Source organism: Haematobia irritans, chromosome 1 (genome assembly GCF_050003625.1).
Source record: "Haematobia irritans isolate KBUSLIRL chromosome 1, ASM5000362v1, whole genome shotgun sequence".
Lineage (NCBI taxonomy): Eukaryota > Metazoa > Arthropoda > Insecta > Diptera > Muscidae > Haematobia > Haematobia irritans.
Window position 1 is genome coordinate 162941200 of NC_134397.1, and position 25225 is coordinate 162966424.

General features: G+C 36.3%; 1 protein-coding gene across 2 annotated transcripts; it reads right to left on the bottom strand.

Annotated features, from left to right (window-relative positions):
• Positions 1 to 3280: 3280 nt before the first annotated feature.
• LOC142222102 (uncharacterized) lies at positions 3281 to 22884 on the bottom strand. Of its 2 annotated transcripts, XM_075292062.1 has the most exons (6): positions 22447 to 22884; positions 22202 to 22360; positions 17005 to 17211; positions 9505 to 10494; positions 4098 to 4250; positions 3281 to 3776 (listed from the first exon to the last, which is right to left on the bottom strand). In XM_075292062.1, exons 1-6 carry the CDS (start codon positions 22682 to 22684, stop codon positions 3445 to 3447), a joined length of 2079 nt encoding a protein of 692 aa, XP_075148177.1. In that variant the 5' UTR covers positions 22685 to 22884; the 3' UTR covers positions 3281 to 3444. The 2 variants fall into 2 exon arrangements, with proteins under 2 accessions (XP_075148177.1, XP_075148178.1); XM_075292063.1 differs by lacking the exon at positions 17005 to 17211.
• Between the last annotated feature and the right edge of the window lie 2341 nt (positions 22885 to 25225).

Here is a 25225-nt window from a genome sequence, read left to right on the forward strand (position 1 = left end):
GAGGCTCTCTTTTATAGCACTGGATCTCGCGCTCTAGATTATGTATATCAACCCTTACGTTCCTGGGTGGTGGTTGTGTATCCATAAGATGGTGGTTTGGATGATTACTGCGATAACAACCCAGGAGATACTGCTTTGACAACATGTAGTTGTGTCTTCGCACAGGGATGATCTTTGTCTCCACATAAAGGTGATCCAGGGGTGTGCTGCGGAGACACCCAGTCGCAGTTCTAAGAGCAGCGTTCTGGCAGGTTTGTATGTTATTCCACTGCGTATCACTGGTCTGCGGTGTCCACACTGGCGCTGCATAGTTTACCACTTACGTGTTGTTGTTGTTAATAAATTGGTGTCTCCATCCAGTACAAACGGCCCTTAGATTTCATAGCCGACAAATTGAGTTAATAAACATTTATGGTACACCTTGAGTAAGAATTTATTATACATGAGGTATACTTTAAAAAGCACAATTTCATTAAAAATCGAAGTATTTTTGAATAATGAATTCATGTGAAATGGAATTCGTGCCACATAAAATAAAAAGCAATGATAAAAGGTCCATCGACAGTATGACAAGATCACGTTTATCTGATGAAAATTTGGATGCCTTGATATTTTTAAGAAGTTACTAAAAACGATGAAGTACAAAAGGATTAACAAAATAGTATGAAAATATAACTAATCTATTCAAAATCCTTAAAATTTTTTGCTTAGTAGGATAGCGTTATGAAATTGCTTTTTAATTTATTTTTATTATAATTTTTTGTTTTTCTTTTCTTAATGTTGTTCAGTTGGACTAAGTGTTCGTTAAATGTGATAGCAATTTGAAATGGCTTTTTAATTTACTCTTATGTTCTTTTGTTAATAAAATTGAATTAAACTAAATTGGCTTAATTTACAATTTCTTTGGCGCTGTAGATTGTTCTCACTTAAAATATTTAAAGAATCCCTAAAATTTCGGGATCCCGAATCCCGGGATTTACAAAAATTCATGGACAAGAAGTCAAAACCACGTAGAGTTAAACAGAGAGTTCCCCAGGGTGGGGATCCATACCTGTCCTCCATTCCCCGAGATTGTATCATATGTGGACGATTGTACAATCATGGCATTCGGGCCCATTGTTGATGACATATGCGATCGATTGAACGTCACCTCACTGATCTTTCCAGTTATTTCACTGCAAGATTAGGTTAGGTTATGTGGCAGCCCAATGTATCAGGCTCACTTAGACTATTCAGTCCATTGTGATACCACAGTGGTGAACTTCTCTCTTATCACTGAGTGCTGCCCGATTCCATGTTAAGCTCAATGAGGTCCCTTTTTATAGCCGAGTCCGAACGGCGTTCCACATTGCAGTGAAACCACTTAGAGAAGCTTTGAAACCCTCAGAAATCTCACCAGCATTACTGAGGTGGGATAATCCACCGCTGAAAAACTTTTTGGTGTTTGGTCATAGCAGGAATCAAACCCACGACCTTGTGTATGCAATGCGGGCATGCTAACCATTGCACCACGGTGGCCCCCTATTTCACTGCAAGAAATTTGAAGATATCTCCCACCAAATCCTCAGCCACACTATTTACTCGTACTACATGGACGGCGGAAGAACGCAAGCAGTTGTCGACGGCGAAGTAATTCCCACCACAAATTACCCCAAGATTCTCGGGGTTACATTCGACAGTCTTTTTAAGTCGTCTGCCCAAGTCACTGCAATTTGTTATAAGTTCCGCGGTAGAATCAAGGTCCTCAAGTCGTTTGCCGGCAGTACTTGGGTGCGGACAAAGAAACGTTGTTGACTACATATAAGCCAATTGCCCGGTCAGTGGTAAACTATGCAGCGCCAGTGTGGACACCTCAAACGAGCGACACGCAGTGGAATAACATACAGACCTGTCACAACGCTGCCCATAGAACAGCAACAGGGTGTCTCCGCAGTGCACCCCTGGATCACCTTTATGCGGAGACCAAGATAATCCCAGTGCGTCGACACAATTACATGTGGTCAAAGTATTACATCTTGGGTTGCTATCGAAGTTGTCATCCAAATCACCATCTTGTGGGTAGGCAACCTCCACCCAGGAATGCAAGGGTTGATCGTCACCTTCTTGAGCACGAAATCCAGCGTTAAGGCCGGTATGCACCTCTAGCGAAATTTTCGGTAGCAAAAATGTATTTAAGTCTACAACAAAAAAACAGGGCTGTGTACACAAATTTTAAACCAGCTAATCGCTTTTAGAAATTGTTAATATATGTTCCAACTATTCCTCAAATAAATTGTTTATTATTTACAGACCTTTTAAAACTTTTACGCACACAATGATTGTAATAAATTAAATGTTTGCTGCCAAAATATGCTTTTGACAACCCTGTTATTTTCATCAGAGGTGCGTACCAGCTTACGAAATTGAACGCTACCGAAAATTTCGTTAGCATAAATAGCAATGCATTTCTTATGGGAATGAAATTTTTCGCTAGAGGTGCATACCGGCCTTTATAAAAGAGAGCCTCTAGATCAGGCAGCATACCAGACAGGTCTGAACAGGATTCATGAGGATACTGTAGCTGAAGCGTGAGAAGTTACAAGGTTAATCCTCTTCTCGGAGCTCGACCACCGCCCATAGCACCGGAGAAGAGAGACCTCCCACGGCAGACCAGGGTAGTTTTGGCCCAACTAAGATTAGGCAAGTGCAGCCGCCTCAATTCCTACTTATAACCGATTGATAGCAGCGTAGCTGAAGTGTGTCCCATCTGTAATCAAGGGCCACATGACACACGTCACCTTTTCACTTGCCCAGCTAAGCTTACCGGTCTCACCACCAGATAACTCTGGACACACCCCATCCTTGTCGCAGAGTTCCTTGATCTGGGTACTAGATTAGGTTAGGTTAGGTGGCTGCCCGATGTATCAGACTCACTTAGACTATTCAGTCCATTCAGTGTTATCACTGAGTGCTGCCCGATTCCATGTTAAGCTCAACCACATTGCAGTGAAACCACTTAGAGAAGCTTTGGAAACCTCAGAAATGTCACCAGCATTACTGAGGTGGGATAATCCAACGCTGAAAAATGTTGTGGTGTTCGGTCGAAGCAGGAATCGAACCCACGACCTTGTGTATGCAAGGCGGGCATGCTAACCATTGCACCACGGTGACTCCCTGATCTCGGTACTAATTGAACTACCAACGCATAGAACAAAATGGCTGAAACTACATTAAAAACTGTTACAACAATAACAACCTTGTAATACAAGTTTTTAAATAAATTCCCAAAATCATTTCGAAATTTCGTGGGCATATGTGAATTTATATTTTGTGAATCGGTAATAAAAAAATCTTATATACATATATACAATTAAAGCTAGTACTTATGGCTAGTATCAACATTTATTAACTTAAAATCGTGGATCACATGCAAGGCCTTATATACCTTACGAATGCCAACTCATATTATGTTTGCTTGCTTTCATTTGATTTGTCATGTGATTTTTCTTCTATAGTTCGAAAATCATAGACATCTTCTTCTTCTTCCTCTTCATTGTCACTTTCACTCTCGGAGCTATACGCCGATGTAGTTGATTCTAAATCATACGTTTTCTTGCTATTGTCATTTTTATTGGTTTGTGATATGGAGGGTTTAGTTGTAGTGCTTGGTTGTATTTTCTCTGTGGATTCATCGGTAAAATAGCTACTGGTGTACATAAAGCCGGGTTTCATATTGGCATATTTATCAACAATCTGAGTGGTTCGCTGACATTCACCATCATCAATTTTTGTCCAGTCTATCGAAGAGTTGGGAAGATCAAAAATGTGTTAATAAAGTCTATGATTTTCTGTGCTGAACTTGATCACAGCAAAAATATACTTGAAGAACATGATATAATTTATCGATTAGACGAAAAATTTTGATCATGATAAAAAAGACGGATAATGTCATTTCTACAAAAACAACGATTTTGTTCCGCTAAATGCTTAGTACCAATCAACATTTATCACAGTGGAAGGTGAAATACAGGGTTGTTAACTTTTTTACCCTATGCTCTTCAAATATCACATATTTCCTGTGATGAAATTCGAGTCACTATGTAATATGCTTTACTTACTACTTATTTTATCCAAACATATGGCCATATTATAGTAACAATCATTGACCATTGTATAGTTCGCTCCATTACGTTGTACACAAATAGGTTCATATTCTCGCGAGCAATTGTATTTGCATTTATCACACGGTCCTTGATGAAGTTTGACCCAAGCTGTTAAGAAAAGAATAAAACGATAAGCTTTGACAAATAGAAAAATCAGTTAAAATCGAAAAATCAGTTTACGCTACAAGGACAAATGGAAAGGATTGCAAATGAAATGTCACCGTGTTCGGGGTTTGTAACGGAATCCAGTTAACTGATTAACCGGTATCAGTTTTGGACAACCTACACGCTCACAAAAAATCGCTTCTGTAACATATACTCCCAAACATATTTTGCTTCAAGCATATACATTTTTGGGTATTGCCCAAACATTTATATGTTTGATCTCTTCCAATATATAATATGTTTGAAAGCATATTAGTCTAAACAATATATGTTTGGGTAGTCTAAGTTTCAAACATTTTGTATTTTTGCATCCAAATTCAATAATGTTGTCTTCCAAAAAACAATATGTTATTATGTGAACATATAATATGTTTGGAAGCATTTTGCACCCAAAAATATTATATGCTTAAAAAAATTCTCCCAAACAATATTGTTCTCAAAATTTTATTTATTTATTTATATATTTACAATCATAACGAATTATGAAAATAAACAGGTAATATAGGTGCTAACAACATAGGTTTTCGACCTGAATGCTCAAAATTTTGTTTCTGCCCCATACATTTTTCTCACTTCTTAGCACCTTTTTCTGTAATACAAACATTGTAGAAGAAATTATTCAATTGTATGATTTTTTTTTTTTTTAATTTTACCTTTTGCCGGACGGGGATTCGAACAGCGGACCACACAGTTTGTAAGGATCAAAGAAGTAGCTGATCAATTGCCCAAGGAAAAATAAAATGTTAATTTTGTAATAACAAGCAACAACCACCAACTTAATTCAATATCGCTCCCTGTTAAATAGCGCTCCAAGCTACTAAACACATATATGTTTATAGGCTATTTCTAAATTAATATATGTTTGCATCCAAACATTTTATATTTACAAACATTTTATGTCCCAAACATAATATGTTCTAACATATTAACATATATGTCCCAAACATGTTATGCTAGTTTATGAACATTATATGCTTGCACTCAAAAATATTGTGTTTAAAAATTTGTGTTCCAAACATATAATGTTTATAGCCAAACATATGAAAAACAGTCTTTTTCATCCGTGTACATCTAGCCCAAAATAACTTCTATCATCTTAGTTTTTCACCGATTAAGTTAGGACGACTTGAATGGGATGCGTCCAGAGTTTTTTTTTGACAGTGATACGAGTAGGTTCAACCGGTTAAAGGTCAGTACTATGTTCGCTTTTCGCGTTGAAATTTTCGCGGCTCCCAGATGTTTAAGAAGTAAAATTCTGGTATTTTCTAGATAGGCATTTTATAAAAAATCAATCTATATAAAAAAGAAAAATACACAAAAATCAAAATGTCGGGCTAATCAGATAGAAAGTTTAGATGTTAAAAAATATAATGTGTCGGATATATAAAACAAACATAAACTGTCATAAATTAGGAGGGCGGAATTTTAAATAACCACTACCATACAACAGATGACAGGAATAGCTGGACAGTTACGAATATTGTTTCTATAGAAGTAAAATGGTGAAACATCGATTTATAAATGGTCTATCAGTTATGTACATTAGAGACCATTAATTTAACGTAAAGAATTTCGAGTGACATTGATGAAACAAACTTCCTCCCAAAAGTCCGCCTCAGATGGCACGTTGGCAGAGGATTAATTTAAAATTACAGCTTCCAAGGACATCGGGTATACATGGAGATTTCTCAAATAATTATCTCCATATACAAAATCTGGGCCGACGGGAAAACCTACTCTTTATATCACCGTGAAATTTCACCCGTATAAATACACTTTGAATGACCTGAAATCCAGTACTTCGTTGTTCGATTAAAAACCCCAATCGAATCTAATTTGTCGAAATATTTCTTTTGTCACAAAGATATAAAGTGTTTTTCAAATTTTGTTTCGCCAGAGTCGGAGTCGAGCAAAATTTATACTACTCCGGTTCCGACTCCAGCAAAATCTTCAGACTCCGACTCGGACTCCGGCCCCGACTCCACAGCCATGGTTACTTTATTACAACAGTTCAATATAAAGCAGATACATTGGCTCAATTGGTGCGCAGTTTCTTGCTCCATGAATCCTTTTCTACCTGGCTGGAATTCTACTCGAGGACACTTACGACAAATAGGAGCTTATAGTCGACTTCATCACTTACGAGATTCTAGATAAACCGATGATTAAAAAATCTCGCGCAGTTCTTTGGTTTCGCAATCATTTTTGGGATGGACTTTAACGATCCAGAGCCTAAGTTATAATTTGACTCTTTTTTATTAATTGCTGAGAGTCAGCAGGGCTATTAGCACGAGTTTTAGCTCTCCTTTAAGGCCGGTACTCTGTTCGGTTTTCGCGTTGAAACTCCATACAGAACCAAAAATGCGAAAAACTAGCGAAATGTTTTCCATTTGTGGTACTTTGTTTTTATACCCTTCACCACTACTGTGGTACAGGGTATAATAAGTTTGTGCATTTGTATGTAACGCCAAGAAGGAAAAGTCGTTTAGTATACCGATCGTCTTAGAATTAAATTCTGAGTCGATTTAGCGATGTCCGTCTGTCTGTCTGTCTGTCCGTCTGTCTGTCTGTTGATGTATTTTTGTGTGCAAAGTACAGCTCGCTGTTTTAGTGCGATTGTCCTAAAATTTGGTATGGGGTCCTGTTTCGGCTCAAAGACGATCCCTATTGATTTTGGAAAAAATCGGTTCAGATTTAGATATAGCTGCCATATATATTTTTCACCGATCTGGTCATAATTGGCGTGTATATCAACCGATCTTCCTCAAATTCCGTATATCCCAATATTTTATGAGTCTCGAAAAACTTGCAAAATATCATCCAAATCGGTTCAGATTTAGATATAGCTCCCATATATAGCTTTCGCCCGATTTACACTCCTTTGTCCACAGAGGCCAATTTTTTGCTCCGATTTAGTTGAAATTTTGCACAGGGAGTAGAATTAGCATTATAGCTATGCGTGTCAAATTTGGTGGAAATCGGTTCAGATTTAGATATAGCTCCCATATATAGCTTTCGCCCGATTTACACTCATATGACCACAGAGGCTAATTTTTTGCTCCGATTTAGTTGAAATTTTGCACAGGGAGTAGAATTAGCATTGTTGCTATGCGTGCCAAATTTGGTTGAAATCGGTTCAGATTTAGATATAGCTCCCATATATATGTTTTTCTGATTTGGACAAAAATGGTCAAAATACCAATATTTTCCTTGTAAAATCGCCACTGCTTAGTCGAATAGTTGAAAAAATGACCCTAATTTTCTTAAACTTCTAATACATATATATCAAGCGATAAATCATAAATAAACTTTTGCGAAATTTCCTTAAAATTGCTTCAGATTTATATGTTTCCCATATTTTTTACTAACATTGTGTTCCACCCTAGTGCATTAGCCGACTTAAATTTTAAGTCTATAGATTTTGTAGAAGTCTATCAAATTCTGTCCAGATCGAGTGATATTTAAATGTATGTATTTTTGACAAACCTTTATATATAGCCCCCAACACATTTGACAGATGTGATATGGTATCGAAAATTTAGATCTTGAAAAACTGCCGTTTATAGCATGGCGCCATTTGCAATGTGAATTAAGAAATAATTTATTTATTAAAACTATTTGTGTGGGTTTATAACGCAAACACGGATCATATTTTTGTTCCGAAAATATACAAAGGATCAAAGGAGTAGCAGATTAATTGCCAAAGGAAAAATAAAATGTTAATTTTGTAATAGCAAGCACCAACTTAATTCAATATCGCTCCCTATTAAATAGCGCTCCCTGTTACCTAAATAAACACCGCTTTCTATGTGCATAATAATGGTTTCCGCTCAATAGCACCTGAAGAAATTTAGCGTAGCGTAGCTTTTGCAGAACCAATATCAGATGCAGGGTGTCTTTTCAGCTTATGTGAAGATCAAGATTCCCATTGTGCGTGGGCATATCTACATTATGTAGGTTAGGTTAGGTATAGTGGCAGACCGATATTTCAGGCTCACTTAGACTATTGTGATACCACAGTGGCGAACTTCACTCTTATCATTGAGTGCTGCCCGATTCAATGTTTAACTCAATGACAAGGGGGACCTACTTTTTATAGCCGAGTCCGAACGTCGTTCCAAATTACGGTGAAACCACTTAGAGAAGCATTAAAACACTCAGAAATGTCAACTTCTACATATCTGCAAGGGTCAGATGACACGCGTGATATATTCTCTTGCGCTTCTTAACTTATCTGACATATCACGAGAAAAATTTGGACACATCCTATCTTAAGGTCAGTACTATGTTCGCTTTTCGCGTTGAAATTTTCGGTTACTTTATTAAAACAGTTCAATATAAAGCACATAAATTAACTCAATTGATGCGCAGTTTTTTGTTCCTCTAGATTTCCGGAGGACTTTACAGGAATATGTTTGTTTTCATTTATAATTTTGATTATTTCAGGAAAAGTAATCGCGAAAGTTGTTAATTTGGTCGCGGAGTTGTTAATTTGGATAATAGTTTATAAACCCTTTAAAACTATTGGAACCATTGACTGACGGACAGAATCCACTGAGCCGGCTTTGAAAATCTATTTTCAAGGGTGATTTCCCTCCCGTAAGGCTGGGAATGCGTTAGCTTTCCTAAGTGGTTTTACACATAGTTTATACCCCGTTCCGACTCTGCTATAAGCAGGACCTTGTCGGGCCGCACTCATCGAAAATAGAAAAATTCACTGCATGTGGCATCACAATGGACAAGATCATAAATTCATACATAGATGGTCCGTTTCTCTCCACAAACACATGTGTCAATTGCAACGCTCAATTTTCTGACATTTCGCTTTGCTTTTTTCGCAAAGAGTTAGTTCCAAATGTTAATTTTCCGGCATTATCTTTTGTGTTGTTCATAAACAGAAAAAGAACAACGAAAGAGAACGTAGAAGTGTTCTTATTTTCTTCACTTATTTTAAATTTTCGAAACTGTCAATCAGCGTTTGACACCGATGAACCATCGATGTAATCTTTAATCTACCAAGCAAGCATTCTCAACACCGAGAATATCTGAAAAGAATGCTTATTTACCAAACCGACTATTGATATATTTCCTAAAGTTCTTTCGTTTCGTTTGAAATGTCCGGTCTTCCGAAGTGATGAAAACGGAAGACTGGTAAAAAGGTAAAACTATAATTTGGTGGTGGTCGTCACATACTTACTATTTTTCAAATACAAATTTGCGCTTCTCATTTCGCAGAGATTATCGAATGTTCTTACTGTTCCATTGCTAAGCACTCCGCAAATAGGATCTACACCGTATTTACATTCGGTCAATTTCTTGGATTTTGTTTTCGCCTTTGTGGGTTGGTTATATGAGTCCGCTTTAAGACTTTCAGTATTTCCACTTGTCATCGAATTCAAATTCGTCTTTGTTGTTGGTTGGTCATATGAGTCTCCTTTGGGATTTTCAATATTTCCACTTGTCATCGAATTCAAATTCATCTTTGTTGTTGGGTGGTTATATGAGTCTCCTTTAGGATTTTCAATATTTCCACTTCTCATGAAATTCAAATTCGTCTTTGTTGTTGGTTGGTTATATGAGTCTCCTTTAGGATTTTCAGTATTTCCACTTCTCATCAAATTCAAGAGGTCTTCTAAATTTTTGGACGAAGCAAATTCTGTTGGTTTCTCAGTTGGATATGATGCTGGTTCATTGTGATAAGGATAATAGAAGGCACCTTTTCTATGGGAATTCTGTCCAAACGTATGGATTTTTGGACTTTGGCTGGAACTTACATCTGGGGGGCTACTCTTTACATGTGTCGGCAGGTAATTAAAGGCCATATCATTAATTTCATTATATTGCATTGGTTTTGTAACTGTCGTTCCGTATTGCAGATCATCTGGAGTTAATTGACTGGCTAACAATTTTTGTATATCTTCATCTGTAGTATCACCACTTAGTGCGGTAATCGTTGGCAATGAGGCGTAGCCATCATTAGGATATTGATGCAAATCCTCTGGATTTTTATATTCTGCAGAAGTTTGTGTTTTATAATTGTTGGCTTTATTTGCGTTTTGAGAGAAACCTTTGCTATTGTCAAAACTACGCTTCTGGATCGTGTGTCGTTTATGCGATTTGGGACCCAGGCGTAAACGGGAATTCGAGTAATCTTCATCGCATATACCGTTTTTCACAACTCGCCAATCTGTGGATGGGAAAAGGATGATGATTAGTAAGAGCTATAGCTTACAAAATAAATTAAAAATATTATCTAACACTTAAGGGGCACTTGTACAAACAAACCAAGAAATTGTCTTAGATGTTTATTTTATAATGAATTCACTCAATACACAGAATATCACAAATAGTTTTTATTAAAATCTTAAAAATATTTTTATTATATCATAATCATATTGATAATAATTTACTGACAGTCTATCGAAAGAATTTGTGTGGTAATAGTAGGTTTACCCCCATATACAAAAACGTTTAAGAAATCATTTTACCATATATGTAAATTCCTTCGATAAACTCTTACTAAATTGTTTTGTATATGGGCATTAAAGTTTTAGAGATATCTTTCGTACTATTTGAAATCTAAATTTTGTACACTGAAAAAAATATTTACGTGATATTAAATATTACGCAACCTCATTTTTAGGATGCGCAATTTACACACTATTAAGGACAAATTTCTTTAAAATAATGAAAATTTAATTAAAAGAAAGTTTATAATCGTTGCTTCAAAAATTTTGTTCATTAAATTTAGGACACACATTTCCCTTCGTTAAAGTTGCATGTCTTTAAACTAAAGCAAATTTTCTTTAAGGTAAAGAAACACATTTTTGATTTAAAGAAATCATCCTTAAATTAACTGAAATGTTGAATCTTTAGATTTAAGATAAAAACGCTTCAAATATAGGCTAAGACTTATTTTGAGGATTTAGCATCTTTGGTTTAAAGTTTTTTTTGGAATTAAGAAAATATTTTTTACTTCGAAGTATCCGTCATAATTTGGATTTTTAAACTGGCATTTGTATACTGGAAAAATAGAATTAAAATTCGATAAATGAGATCTGTACTCTAATTTTAATAGATCCTAGATTTAATGCCAGATAGGTCGCAAAAAAATTTCCTTATTTTAAAAAACCCGCATCTTTGGCTCGGATACCAAATCCTTAGGTTAGGTTAGGTATAGTGGCAGCCCGATATTTCAGCCTCACTTAGACTATTCAGTCCATTGTGATACCACAGTGGTGAACTTCTCTCTTATCACTGAGTGCTTCCCTATTCTATGTTAAGCTCAATGACAAGGACCTGCTTTTTATAGCCGAGTCCGAACGACGTTCCACATTGCAGTGAAACCACTTAGAGAAGCTTTGAAACACTCAGAAATGTCACCAGCATGTCACTGAGGTGGAATAATCCACCGCTGAAAAACTTTTTTGGTTTTTGGTCCAAACTGGGGTTGAACCCACGACCTTGTGTATGTGAGGCGGGCATCCTTACCTCTGCACCACGGTTACTCCCTTAAAATCCTAAATCCTTAATCAAGATCTTTGGATCCAAGTAACCTTGTTTTTGAGTGTATGTTTGTATGATCAGCGCGCCTTCTTTTCCCTCAAGAAGTAAAATCAAGAAAATGGTGTATACACTAATAGAAACAAGTATATACGGCCTTAAGTTCGGCCAGGCCGAATCTTATTACCCTCCACCGTGGATTGCGTAGAAACTTGTACTAAAGACTGTATTCCACAATGGAATTACTTGGGTTGCGGTAACACTTGCCAATGGCAAGGTATCTTAAAACTTCTTAACACCGTCTTCTCAATTGTAGGTTAGTCCATACGGGACAAAAAAGGCCGATTAAATACGTATATAATTTAGTTTGACAAAATTTTCTATACAAATAAAATTTTGACAACATTTTCAAAAGCAATAAAATTTTGACAAAAATTTTCTATAGAAATAAAATTTTGACAAAATTTTCTAAAGCAATAAAATTTTGACAAAATTTTCTATAGAAATAAATTCTTGACAAAATTTTGTTAGCGGCCATATACTAGCGCAATGTACCAAATTTCACCACGTACCAAATTCCAACCGGATCGGATGAATTTTGCTCCTCCAAGAGTTCCGGAGGTCAAATCTGGGGAGCGGTTTATATGGGAGCTATATATAATTATGGACTGATATGGACTAATTCCTGCATGGTTGTTCAAATTTCCACGTATCAAATTTCAACCGAATCGGATGAATTTTGTTCATCCATGAGGCTTCGGAGTTCAAATATGGGGATCGGTTTATATGGGGGGGGGGGGGGGGGTTATATATATTAATTATGGACCGATGTGGACCAATTTTTGCATGGTTGTTAGAGACCATATACTAACATCACGTACTAAACTTCAGCTGGATCACATGAAATTTGCTTCTCTTAGAGGCTCCGCAAGCCAAATCGGGGGATCGGTTTATATGGGGGCTATATATAATTATGGACCAATTTTTGCATAGTTGTTAGAGACCATATACTTACACCATGTACCAAATTTCAGCCGGATCGGATGAAATTTGCTTCTCTTTCAGGCTCCGCAAGCCAAATCTGGGGATCGGTTTATATGGGGGCTATATATAATTAGTGACCGATGTGGACCAATTTTTGCATGGCTGGTAGAGACTATATACTAACACCATGCTCCTCCAAGAGGCTCCGCAAGCCAAATCTGAGCGTCGGTTTATAGGGGGGCTATACGTAAAAGTGGTCCGATATGGCCCATTTGCAATACCATCCGACCTACATCAATAACAACTACTTGTGCCAAGTTTCAAGTCGACAGCTTGTTTCGTTCGGAAGTTATCGTGATTTCAACAGACGGACGGATATGCTTAGATCGACTCAGAATTTCACCACCACCCAGAATATAAATACTTTATGGGGTCTTAGAGCAATATTTCGATGTGTTACAAACGGAATGACAAATTTAATATACCCCCATCCTATGGTGGAGGGTATAAAAAGTGCGTTCCACAATCATGCTCGGACAGTGACAAAATGAAAGTGAAACATGCACAAAAAATCAAAAAGGAATGTTCACGATTTCGTCCAGGGGCGATCACGATTTCAGAACGACATTCGTTTTTCTTGGGCCATGAATAGTCTTAAAATAATAGTTAGACGTTGTTATGGCAACTTCGACGGTGGTGCAATGTGCTAAGGCGACTGTTAACGCGTATGCTGCAGACAACAGAGGTTCGAACCACCGTAGCGGACTTTTTTTGTATAATTTTGTTTATAAATTCGTAAACATTACGTTTTCAGATCATGAACGCTGGTTGTTGTTTTGACAACGTATGGTGTCATTTTGATGTTGTCACATTTGGCAACACACAAAAAAAAATTTTTTTCTGATTCAATCACGAAATTAATTGATCCAATTAATTTTTAATTGAAATGTCTTCAATCACAGAAATGATTGTATCAATTAAAAAATTAATTGAAGGTCAATTAAAAGTTAATTGATCCAATTAAAAAATTCATTGATACTATTATTTTTGTGATTGATTTTTGTTTCAATTAAAAAATTGTTGAATCAATTAATTTTTTAATTGAATATTTTTTAAAACTCAATTAAAATTTTAATTGGAAAATTTTTCGTGAAATTTTTTTGTGTGAACACATGTGTGTTGATTCACTTTCAGGAACGGATCGTTTCATGAAGTATTCTGTGGGTGTATGAGAAATCTAGCTTTCCTATCTCAGACAAATCGGATAAAAATTGCGGTGTCTAGAAGTCCAAGATATCAAATCGGAGAATGAGGGCTTAACAAAGCCGACCGATGTAAGCTAAATTTGTTGACATGAAGTACATATAGATTTCTAATTTCAGACAAATCGGAGTCTAGGAGTTCAAGATATCAAAACTTGAGACCTGTCCATATGAGGGACCGATATAAGCTAAATTCGACACAGGTTTTTGTGTACCTACAGTGTAACATATAGGTTTCTAATTTCATGCAAATCGGATAAAAATTATTGTACCAAGAAGACCAAGAAGTCAAATCGCGAAATCGGTCTATACGGGTGCTTCACCAAAACATGAACCGATATGAGTTAAATTCGTCACAGATCTTAAAATAGCTTTTGATTTCCAATTTCAGCAAATCGGATAAAAATTGCGTTGTTTTGAAGTCCAAACAGAGAGATCTGTCTATATTTGGGTTTTACCAAAATATGGAACGATATAAACCAAATTTCTTTTAATTGACTGATTATACCTCCAGATTTCCAATTTTATGCAAAGGATTCAAAATTCGGTGTTTAGAAGCCCAATAAGTAAATTCGGGAAAACATTGAACTTGATCTGTTTGCAAACAAAAATTTAATCTGTGCCAAATTTCGGGACAATAGTCCGTAATGTGATTACTGCAGACGGACATCGTTATATCGTCTTAGCATTTCTTCCTGATCAAAAATTTATGTACTTTATATAATAGGAAATCGAGTCTAAAAAGCCGTTTTAATTAGACCCCCACCATGACTGACGTCATAAGTTATCCACAATTGGTTTACCTTGTTAGTAGTAACCGTTGTCGATGGTAAGGTATCGTTGTCTTCTAAAGTTAGTCCATATTGGTTCTAAAGGGTGATACGGTCAAAATATGGTCAATATCAACTTGACGTATTTTTTTCAATTTTGCATTTAAAAAACCTGAACACCCCTCATTTTGAAGGTGTGTGTGTAGAATGTTGCTCCTATTTTGATTTTGATTTTGGAATTCACTCTTCAGTTGTCAAAATGCTGTCCAAGCAAGAAGAGCAGCGTATCAAACTTTTGCTCGCGCATCGCGAAAATCCGAGCTATTCGCACGCAAAGCTGGCAAAATCGCTAAAAGTTGCCAAATCAACCGTTACAAATGTAATTAAAGTGTTTGGGGAACGTTTGTCGACAGCCAGGAAGTCTCGATCGGGGGGAAATCGAAAACCGGAAGCCGCTGAGACGACAAAGAGAGTTGCCGGTAGTTTCAAGCGAAACCCCAACCTCTCTCCCCGAGATACCGCAAATAAGCTGGGTGTATCGTCTACAACCGTGCATCGAGCCAAACAACGAGCCGGACTATCGACTTACAAGAAGGTAGTGACTCCAAATCGCGATGATAAACAAAATACGACGGCCAAAGCGCGATCCCGGAGGCTGTACACGACGATGCTGACGAAGTTTGACTGCGTGGTAATGGACGACGAAACCTACGTCAAAGCCGACTACAAGCAGCTTCCGGGACAGGAGTTTTATACGGCAAAAGGAAGAGAAAGGTAGCAGATTTTTCAAGCACATAAAACTGTCAAAGTTCGCAAAGAAATATCTGGTTTGGCAAGCCATCTGTACCTGTGGCTTGAAAAGCAGCATTTTCATAGCTTCCGGGACTGTCAACCAAGAAATTTACGTGAAAGAGTGTTTGAATAAACGTCTGCTGCCTTTCCTGAAGAAACACGGTTGTTCCGTACTGTTTTGGCCGGATTTGGCATCTTGCCATTACGGTAAAAAGGCCATGGACAAGAACCCTCCCAACACGCCAGAGCTCCGCCCAATTGAGAAATACTGGGCTATTGTCAAGCGGAACCTAAAGAAGACCAAAAAATCTGCTAAGGACGAGCAGCAGTTCAAGGCAAACTGGCTTTCTGCGGCGAAGAAGGTGGACAAGCTGTACAAAATCTGATGGCAGGTGTCAAGCGTGAGGCCCAATTCGGATTTGGAAAAGCGAAAGCCTAACTGAATATTTTTCCTGAATTTTATACTAATTGAACTTGAAAAAGAAATTTAAATTGATTTTTTAAATAAACGATTTCACCGATTTACACGCGTTTTCCCTTGACCAAATTTTGACCGTATCACCCTTTAAGTTAAATAAAAAAGATGTCACTTTAGCTCGATTGTTTTATATTGGAGAGTCTATAAATAATTATGATCCGACATGAACAAATTTTTGCATGATGATAGAATTTGAGGGCCAAATATCAACCGTATCGGATTAAATTTGTTCCTTCCTGAGTCTCCGGAAGTCAAGTTATATGAGGGCTATATATTATAATGTCGGTTTGTATAAGTGCCATATATAACTATGGACTAATGTTGGCTTGTTGAGAGCTCATAGTAACATCACGTACCAAATTTCAACCGAATCGTATGAAATGTGTTTTTAGAATCGGGAAGCTCTCAGTGATAAGAGAGAATTTCACCACTGTGGTATCACAATGGACTGAATAGTCTATGTGAGCCTGAAATATCGGGCTGCCACTATTCCTAACCTAACCTAACATCATGTACCAAATTTTAACCGAATCGAATGAAATTTGCTCTTCCAATGGGATCCGTAAGTCAAATCTGGAGGTCCGGTCCCAGATTATATACACATTATGGGATCAGAGCCCGTTATTTCAATGTGTTACAAACGGAATGACAAAGTTAAGAAAAAATTGGGCCCTTTACTTTTTTGCCACAGCCACACTGTAAAAAAAGAACTGCGCATTAAATATATCCTTAGTACAATTCCCCGCTTCTTTGGCTCAGAATCACTACCGAAATTATTAGGGTAAAGACAAAATCGTTCGAATTGGCCAAAGTTCTTTTTTTCAGTGCACGGTATGGTTTCTTTCTTACGATTTGACAAATGGATTAGAATTATTTTTTATGGGATTATTATATATATATAATACAACCTTTTCCGTATTTAACATTTTCTGCATTTAAGTGACATTCATTCCTAAATGTTGATTTCACTCCTAAATATACACCACATACTGGATTAAAGATGTTTGTGCAAGGAATCGGCCTTCTTCTTCTGGGTAACTGTGAACGCTTTTTATTATTTTTATTGATGTGTGGTTGAGAATATTCACATTCCGAGAGGGTTAATTTAGCAAAATCTGAAAGATAAATAGAAAGAAATTATTGTGATATTTATGATATATATATCACAAATATTGCTACCTTAAATCCATAATATGTAAACACAATAATTTTTCTCGAGATATAAAATTTTTATGTATGTGCTCGATCGGGATGCCTGTAGCTTATATGTATGTTTCGAAAGAAATAATTAGCACTGAAGGTAACAGGAAGTAAAGGAAACATATGTCACCTAAATTTTACAGTTAACAGATATAACCAATGTTAAAAAAATAATTCCAACGTACACTTAAAAAAAAGTTTACTTGGATCCAAAGATTTTGATCTTCCTTAAAGGATTTTGGTATTGATTCCGAGCCAAAGATGCGGGTTCTTCAAAATAAGGATTTTTTGCGACCTAACATATCTGGCTTTAAATCTAGGATCTATAAAATTAAAATTAGGATTCACATCTCATTTATCGAATTTTCATTATATTTTTCCGGTATATTAATACAGCTATTCACGTACAAACAAATGCCAGTTTAAAAATCCAAATTATGACGGATACTTCCAAGTAAAAAATATTTTCTTAATTCCAAAAAAACTTTAGACCAAAGATACCAAATCCTGAAAATAAGTCTTAGCCTATATTTGAAGCGTTTTTATCTTAAATCTAAAGATTCAATATTTCAGCTAATTTAATTTGAATTTGAATTTGAAAGTCTTTTTGGAATCGAACAACATTTTATGGTGGGTACACGCAAAAAAATAATTCTTTCCTTCCAAACGAAATTTTAGACAAACAAAGTTCGTTTCTCATTTGCTTTTCGCTGTAAGGAAGTGTATTTGAAAGAAAAGTATATACTTTTTGTGATAAACGTTTATTCTTTTCCAGGATGTAAAAATAATTTCATAAAGACAAACTAAAAAACAAGTAAGGAAACTCTAAAGTCGGGCGGGGCCGACTATATTATACCCTGCACCACTTAGTAGATCTAAATTTTCGATACCATATCACATTCGTCAAACGTGTTGGGGGCTATATATAAAAGTTTGTCCCAAATACATACATTTAAATATCACTCGATCTGGACAGAATTTGATAGATTCCTACAAAATCTATAGACTCAAAATTTATGTCGGCTAATGCACTAGGGTGGAACACAATGTTAGTAAAAAAATATGGGAAACATTTAAATCTGAAGCAATTTTAAGGAAACTTCGCAAAAGTTTATTTGTGATTTATCGTTCGATATATATTTATTAGAAGTTTAGGAAAATTAGAGTCATTTTTACAACTTTTCGACTAAGCAGTGGCAATTTTACAAGGAAAATTTTGGTATTTTTACCATTTTTGTCGAAATCAGAAAAAAATATATATGGGAGCTATATCTAAATCTGAACCGATTTCAACCAAATTTGGCACGCATAGCTATAATGCTAATTCTACTCCCTGTGCAAAATTTCAACTAAATCGGAGTTAAAAATTGGCCTCTGTGGTCATATGAGTGTAATTTGGGCGAAAGCTATATATGGGAGATATATCCAAATCTGAACCGATTTCAACCAAATTTGGCACGCATAGTTACAATACTAATTCTACTCCCTATGCAAAATTTCAACTAAATCAGAGAAAAAAATAGGCCTCTGTGGGCAATTGAGTGTAAATCGGGCGAATGCTATATATGGGAGCTATATCTAAATCTGAACCGATTTGGCTGATATTTGGCACGTTTTTCGAGACTCATAAAATATTCGGATGTACGGAATTTGAGGAAGATCGGTTGATATACACGCCAATTATGACCAGATCGGTTAAAAATATATATGGCAGCTATATCTAAATCTGAACCGATTTTTTCAAAATCAATAGGGATCGTCTTTGAGCCGAAACAGGACCCTATACCAAATTTTAGGACAATCGGACTAAAACTGCGAGCTGTACTTTGCACACAAAAATACATCAACAGACGGACAGACAGACAGACGGACATCGCAAAATCGACTCAGAATTTTATTCTAAGCCGATCCGTATACTAAAAGGTTGGTCTATGATTACTCCTTCTTGGCGTTACAAACAAATGCACAAACTTATTATACCCTGTACCACAGTAGTGGCGAAGGGTATAAAAAAACATTGTTTTCTCGCTAATTGCATCTTCTCTCACATCCCCGAGATTTTTTAGTTCTTAACACCTTTTCCTTTAATACCAACAATGTAGAAAAAATTATACGATTTTATGAATTTTAATTTTTTTTTTACCTTTCGCCTGGACGGAGAATCGAACAGCGGACCATGCACTTTGTAAGCCAACACACTAACCACTGAGCTATGTACCTGTTATGGTCATCAATAGATAAATATCCATATAAGTTTTATTTGTGTAGCATAGCTTGTGGCGCCCACGAACCGAATAAACAAAGTTTATTTAACAGAAACAAACATTTAGTTTGGCACCGTGGAGCAGTGGTTGCTACGTCCGACTTGCATGCCAGGGGTCGTGGGTTCGATCCCCGCTTCGACCAAAGTTTTTTTTTTTTTTTACATATATTCCAGATATGTTCGGAAGATTCCGTAAAAATGTTCAACATTACATTGTAGTATATTAAATTTTGAAGTGTAAAATGTGTCTTATTAAAGACGTAAAGTCAGAAAAGAACAGTGTTTGATATAAACGAAATGGACTGTGTTGTTGTTTCAAAAATAAGTTTTTTTATTGAAAAAATAAAAATTTTGTAACAAACGATTTTTTTGGTGATAAAAGTTTAAAATTTTCGAAGCAATTCAAAAAACTTTAACAAAAGAAAAACGTTTTCGGTACACGTTTTCCAAACGTTTTTTTTTTCTTTGCGTGCATATTAACTTTGTCATTCCGTTTGTAACACATCGAAATATTGCTCTAAGATCCCATAAAGTATATAAAGGGTGATTCTTTTGAGGTTAGGATTTTCATGCATTAGTATTTGACAGATCACGTGGGATTTCAGACATGGTGTCAAAGAGAAAGATGCCCAGTATGCTTTGACATTTCATCATGAATAGACTTACTAACGAGCAACGCTTGCAAATCATTGAATTTTATTACCAAAATCAGTGGCAGAAAATCCGCTTTTTTATCGACAAATTTTGTTCAGCGATGAGGCTCATTTCTGGTTGAATGGCTACGTAAATAAGCAAAATTGCCGCATTTGGAGTGAAGAGCAACCAGAAGCCGTTCAAGAAATGCCCATGCATCCCGAAAAATGCACTGTTTGGTGTGGTTTGTACGCTGGTGGAATGATTGGACCGTATTTTTTCAAAGATGCTGTTGGACGCAACGTTACGGTGAATGGCGATCGCTATCGTTCGATGCTAACAAACTTTTTGTTGCCAAAAATGGAAGAACTGAACTTGGTTGACATGTGGTTTCAACAAGATGGCGCTACATGCCACACAGCTCGCGATTCTATGGCCATTTTGAGGGAAAACTTCGGAGAACAATTCATCTCAAGAAATGGACCGGTAAGTTGGCCACCAAGATCATGCGATTTGACGCCTTTAGACTATTTTTTGTGGGGCTACGTCAAGTCTAAAGTCTACAGAAATAAGCCAGCAACTATTCCAGCTTTGGAAGACAACATTTCCGAAGAAATTCGGGCTATTCCGGCCGAAATGCTCGAAAAAGTTGCCCAAAATTGGACTTTCCGAATGGACCACCTAAGACGCAGCCGCGGTCAACATTTAAATGAAATTATCTTCAAAAAGTAAATGTCATGGACCAATCTAACGTTTCAAATAAAGAACCGATGAGATTTTGCAAATTTTATGCGTTTTTTTTTTTTAAAAAAGTTATCAAGCTCTTAACAAATCACCCTTTATATTCTGGGTGGTGGTGAAATTCTGAGTCGATCTAAGTATGTCCGTCTGTCGAAATCACGCTAACTTCCGAACGAAACAAGCTATCGACTTGAAACTTGGCATAAGTAGTTGTTATTGATGTAGGTCGGATGGTATTGCAAATGGGCCATATTGGACCACTTTTACGTATAGCCCCCATATAAACCTATCTCCAGATTTGTCTTGCGGAGCCTTTTAGAGCAGCAAATTTCATCCGATCCGGTTGAAATTTAGTACGTGGTGTATATAGTCTCTAACAATCATGCAAAAATTGGTCCATATAGCCCCCATATAAACCGATCCCCAGATTTGACCTCAGGAGCCTCTTGGAGGAGCAAAATTCATCCGATCCTGTTGAAATTTGGAACGTGGCGTTAGTATATGGTCTCTAACAACCATACAAGAATTGGTCCATATCGGTCCATAATTATATATAGCCCCATATAAACCGGTCCCCAGATTTGCCCTCCGGAGCCTTTTGGAGAAGCAAATATCATCCAATTCAGTTGAAATTTGGTACATTGTGCTAGCATATGGCCGCTAACAACCAGGCCAAACTTAGTCCATATCGGTCTGTAGTTATATATAGCCCTCAGATAAACCGATCCCCAATCACACCAAAATTGGTCCATGTCGGTTCATAATTGTATATAGCAACCATATAAAGCGACCCCCATATTTCATTCCTAATTTTAATTTTATTGGTCCTAGATTTAAAGCCAGATAGGTCGCTAAAAAATGTCTTTATTTTAAAGAAGCCGTATCGTTGACTCGGAATAAATATCAAAATCCTTAAGGAAAGGTCAAAATCTTTGGATCCAAGTAAACTTTTTTGAGTGTAATGAAGCCACGATAAGTATTAATTCTCACATACACAAACACACACTTCTTCCATTTTAATTTTCATTCATCTTTTTAAATTAAAACATTAATCTTTCAATTACTTCGTGATATCCTTGTAAACAATTTCGGATAATTTGTTGGTTCACTAATATAGGACAAAATTTTTTTCACTAAACACTAAATCATCATTCATTTACATGCATTGTTTAGGTTTCATAAGCATTTAGTACAACCATAAGTACGATTAAATATTTTAAATAATCACTTAATGTCAATAAAGACTTTTAATATCGTTAAAAACTTACCCATATCTGATTCGCAAGCGAATTTAGTGAGATCACAAAGTGTCCTGAATAGTTTCTTTTGTCGTGTGTGCAGATTCAAACCACACACAGGATTATTTTCTTTGGGGCAGGATATACGACAACCATGTATACAACGGTACAATGGCATTTTGTTAAAATCTATTTGAGAGAGTGAGAGAGAAAAAATGCACAAATCAGCAACAACATTGCTTCAACTTTAATTTCACTATTATGATCTTGCATACTTCCGCCACCCAAAAATACATCCTTGTTGGCTGCATTGAATAAACATTGATTGGGAAACAGGAAATAATCTGCATCTCGAGCCCCACATATGGGCACCCCATCATCGGGACATGATTTCACAAAACTTCCAATTCCATTGTAGCTGTAGCCATCGCCACCGTCAACATTGCCCTTACATGGGGCGAACCACGAAATCGTTAAGGCAAACGAGTAAATAAGCCAATGTGAAAGTAACATTTTTGTTGTGATTTCTTCTTGTTTTGTAATCCAGAGATGTTCGGTATTTTGTTTGTCTTGCTGCAACAACAAACCACTAATGACTGACTTCTATGACATGCGAGAGACTACAGAATACTTGGCTTTGGACAACTATTTGCTTCAATTCTAAGATCAAATGGTTTTATACGGAAGTAGAAATAAGTGCACAGCTATCGCGTCGACGAAACCCACCAACCGAACAACCAAACCATACTCATCCCTATCATACTCCACAAAAACCAACAGAACATCAATGGCAATTTCAGGTGTTTTAATTCTCGCCAAGTTGACTGGGTTTTTGCATGTAATGGGTTAGACTTATGTCACAGCGTTGTTATCATCCCATGAGTTGAGCTACATGTTGGAGAGAGAATTAAACGCGATGCAATTGGTAGGGTTTACCAAAAAATTTGTAATCTCTTGAAGAGCAAGCAAACATGCTGCACCTCCCTCACACTCACAAAAAACAAACCACAACCAATTGAGTGAGTGCTTGTGTTGGTATTGATGGTTTGCATACGCACTAGTTTTCTATTTTTGTTGAAATTGGCTTATACACTGCCGTTCATCTGAATGAGTTCACTATATATTTTTCTGGGCTCATGCCTTAAAATTATTATTTGTAACAAAATTTTAATTGCATCATTAAACATGTATATAAGTCGGAAAGGTCGGTGTGGGGCAAATATTAAATACCCACCGCAATATTAATTGCATATGAATATTTCATCCTATGAGAACAATGACTGCAGTGGAAGGAAAATCGTTTAATGTTACATTTTCACTGCAAATGAAACCTTTTGCAATTCAAATGAAACATTTCTTTTTCAAAGTAAATGGAACCTTTTTCAAACTAAAAAAAAAACTTTTACATTCGTGTACAAAGATTTGTCCAAATTTTGAATAATTGATAGGTCAAATCAAATGGAAACATTTTCAAAAGAAATAAAAAAACATTTGTAATTGACCTTTTTATACCCTCCACCATAGGGTGGGGGTATATAAACTTTGTCATTCCGTTTGTAACACATCGAAATATTGTTCTAAGACCCCATAAAGTATATATTCTGGGTCGTGGTGAAATTATGAGTCGATCTAAGCATGTCCGTCCGTCCGTCTGTTGAAATCACGCTAACTTCCGAACGAAACAAGCTATCGACTTGAAACTTGGCGTTAGTAGTTGTTATTGATGTAGGTCGGATGTTATTGCAAATGGGCCATATTGGTTCACTTTCACGTATAGCCCCCCATATAAACCTACTCCCAGATTTGGCTTGCGGGACCTCTTAGAGAAGCTAATTTCATCCGATACGGTTGAAATTTGCTACGTGGTGTTAGTATATGGTCTCTAATAATCATGCTAAAATTGGTCTATATCGGTCCATAATTATATATAGCCCCCATATAAACCGATCCACAGAATTTACCTCCGGAGCCTATTAGAGGAGCAAAATTCATCCGATCCGGTTGAAATTGGTACGAGGTGTAAGTATATGGTGTCTAACAACCATGCAAAAATTTGTCCATATCGGTACATATTTATATATAGCCCTCATATAAACCGATCCCCAGATTTTACCTCCGGAGCCACTTGGAGGAGCAAAATTTATCCGATCCGGTTGAAATTTGGTACGAGGTGTAAATATATGGTATCTAACAAACATGCAAGAATTGGTCCATATCGGTCCATAATTATATATAGCCCTCATATAAACCGATCCCCAAATTTGAACTCCGGAGCCTCTTGGAAGAGCAAAATTCTTCCAATCCGGTTGAAATTTGGTACGAGGTGTAAGTATATGGTATCTAACAACCATGCAAAAATTGGTCCATATCGGTCCATAATTATATATAGCCCTCATATAAACCGATCCCCATTTTGGAGGAGCAAAATTCTACCGATTTGGTTGAAATTTGATAGTATATTGTCTCTAACAAACATGCAAAAATTAGTCCATATCGGTCCATAATTATATATAGCCCCCATATAAACCGTTCCCCAGATTTGATCTCCGGAGCCTCTTGGAGGAGCAAAATTCATCCGATCCGGTTGAAATTGGCAACGTGGTGTTAATATAAGGCCGCTAATATCCATGCCAAAATTGGTCCATATCGGTCTATAGTTATATATAGCCGATCCCCAATCACACAAAAATTGGTCCATATCGGATCATAATCATGGTTGCCACTCGAGCCAAAAACAATCTACCAATATTTTAATTCTATAGAAAATTTTGTGAAAATTTTATTTCTATAGAAAATTTTGTCAAAATTTTATTTCTATAAAAAAGTTTCTCAAAATTTTATTTCTATAGAAAATTTTGGGAAAATTTTATTTCTATAGAAAATGTTGTCAATATTTTATTTCTATAGAAAATTTTGTCGAAACTTTATTTCTATAGAAAATTTTGTCAAAATTTTATTTCTATAAAATATTTTGTTAAAATTTTATTTCTATAGAAAATTTTGTCAAAATTTTATTTATATAGAAAATGTTGCCAAAATTGGTCCATATCGGCC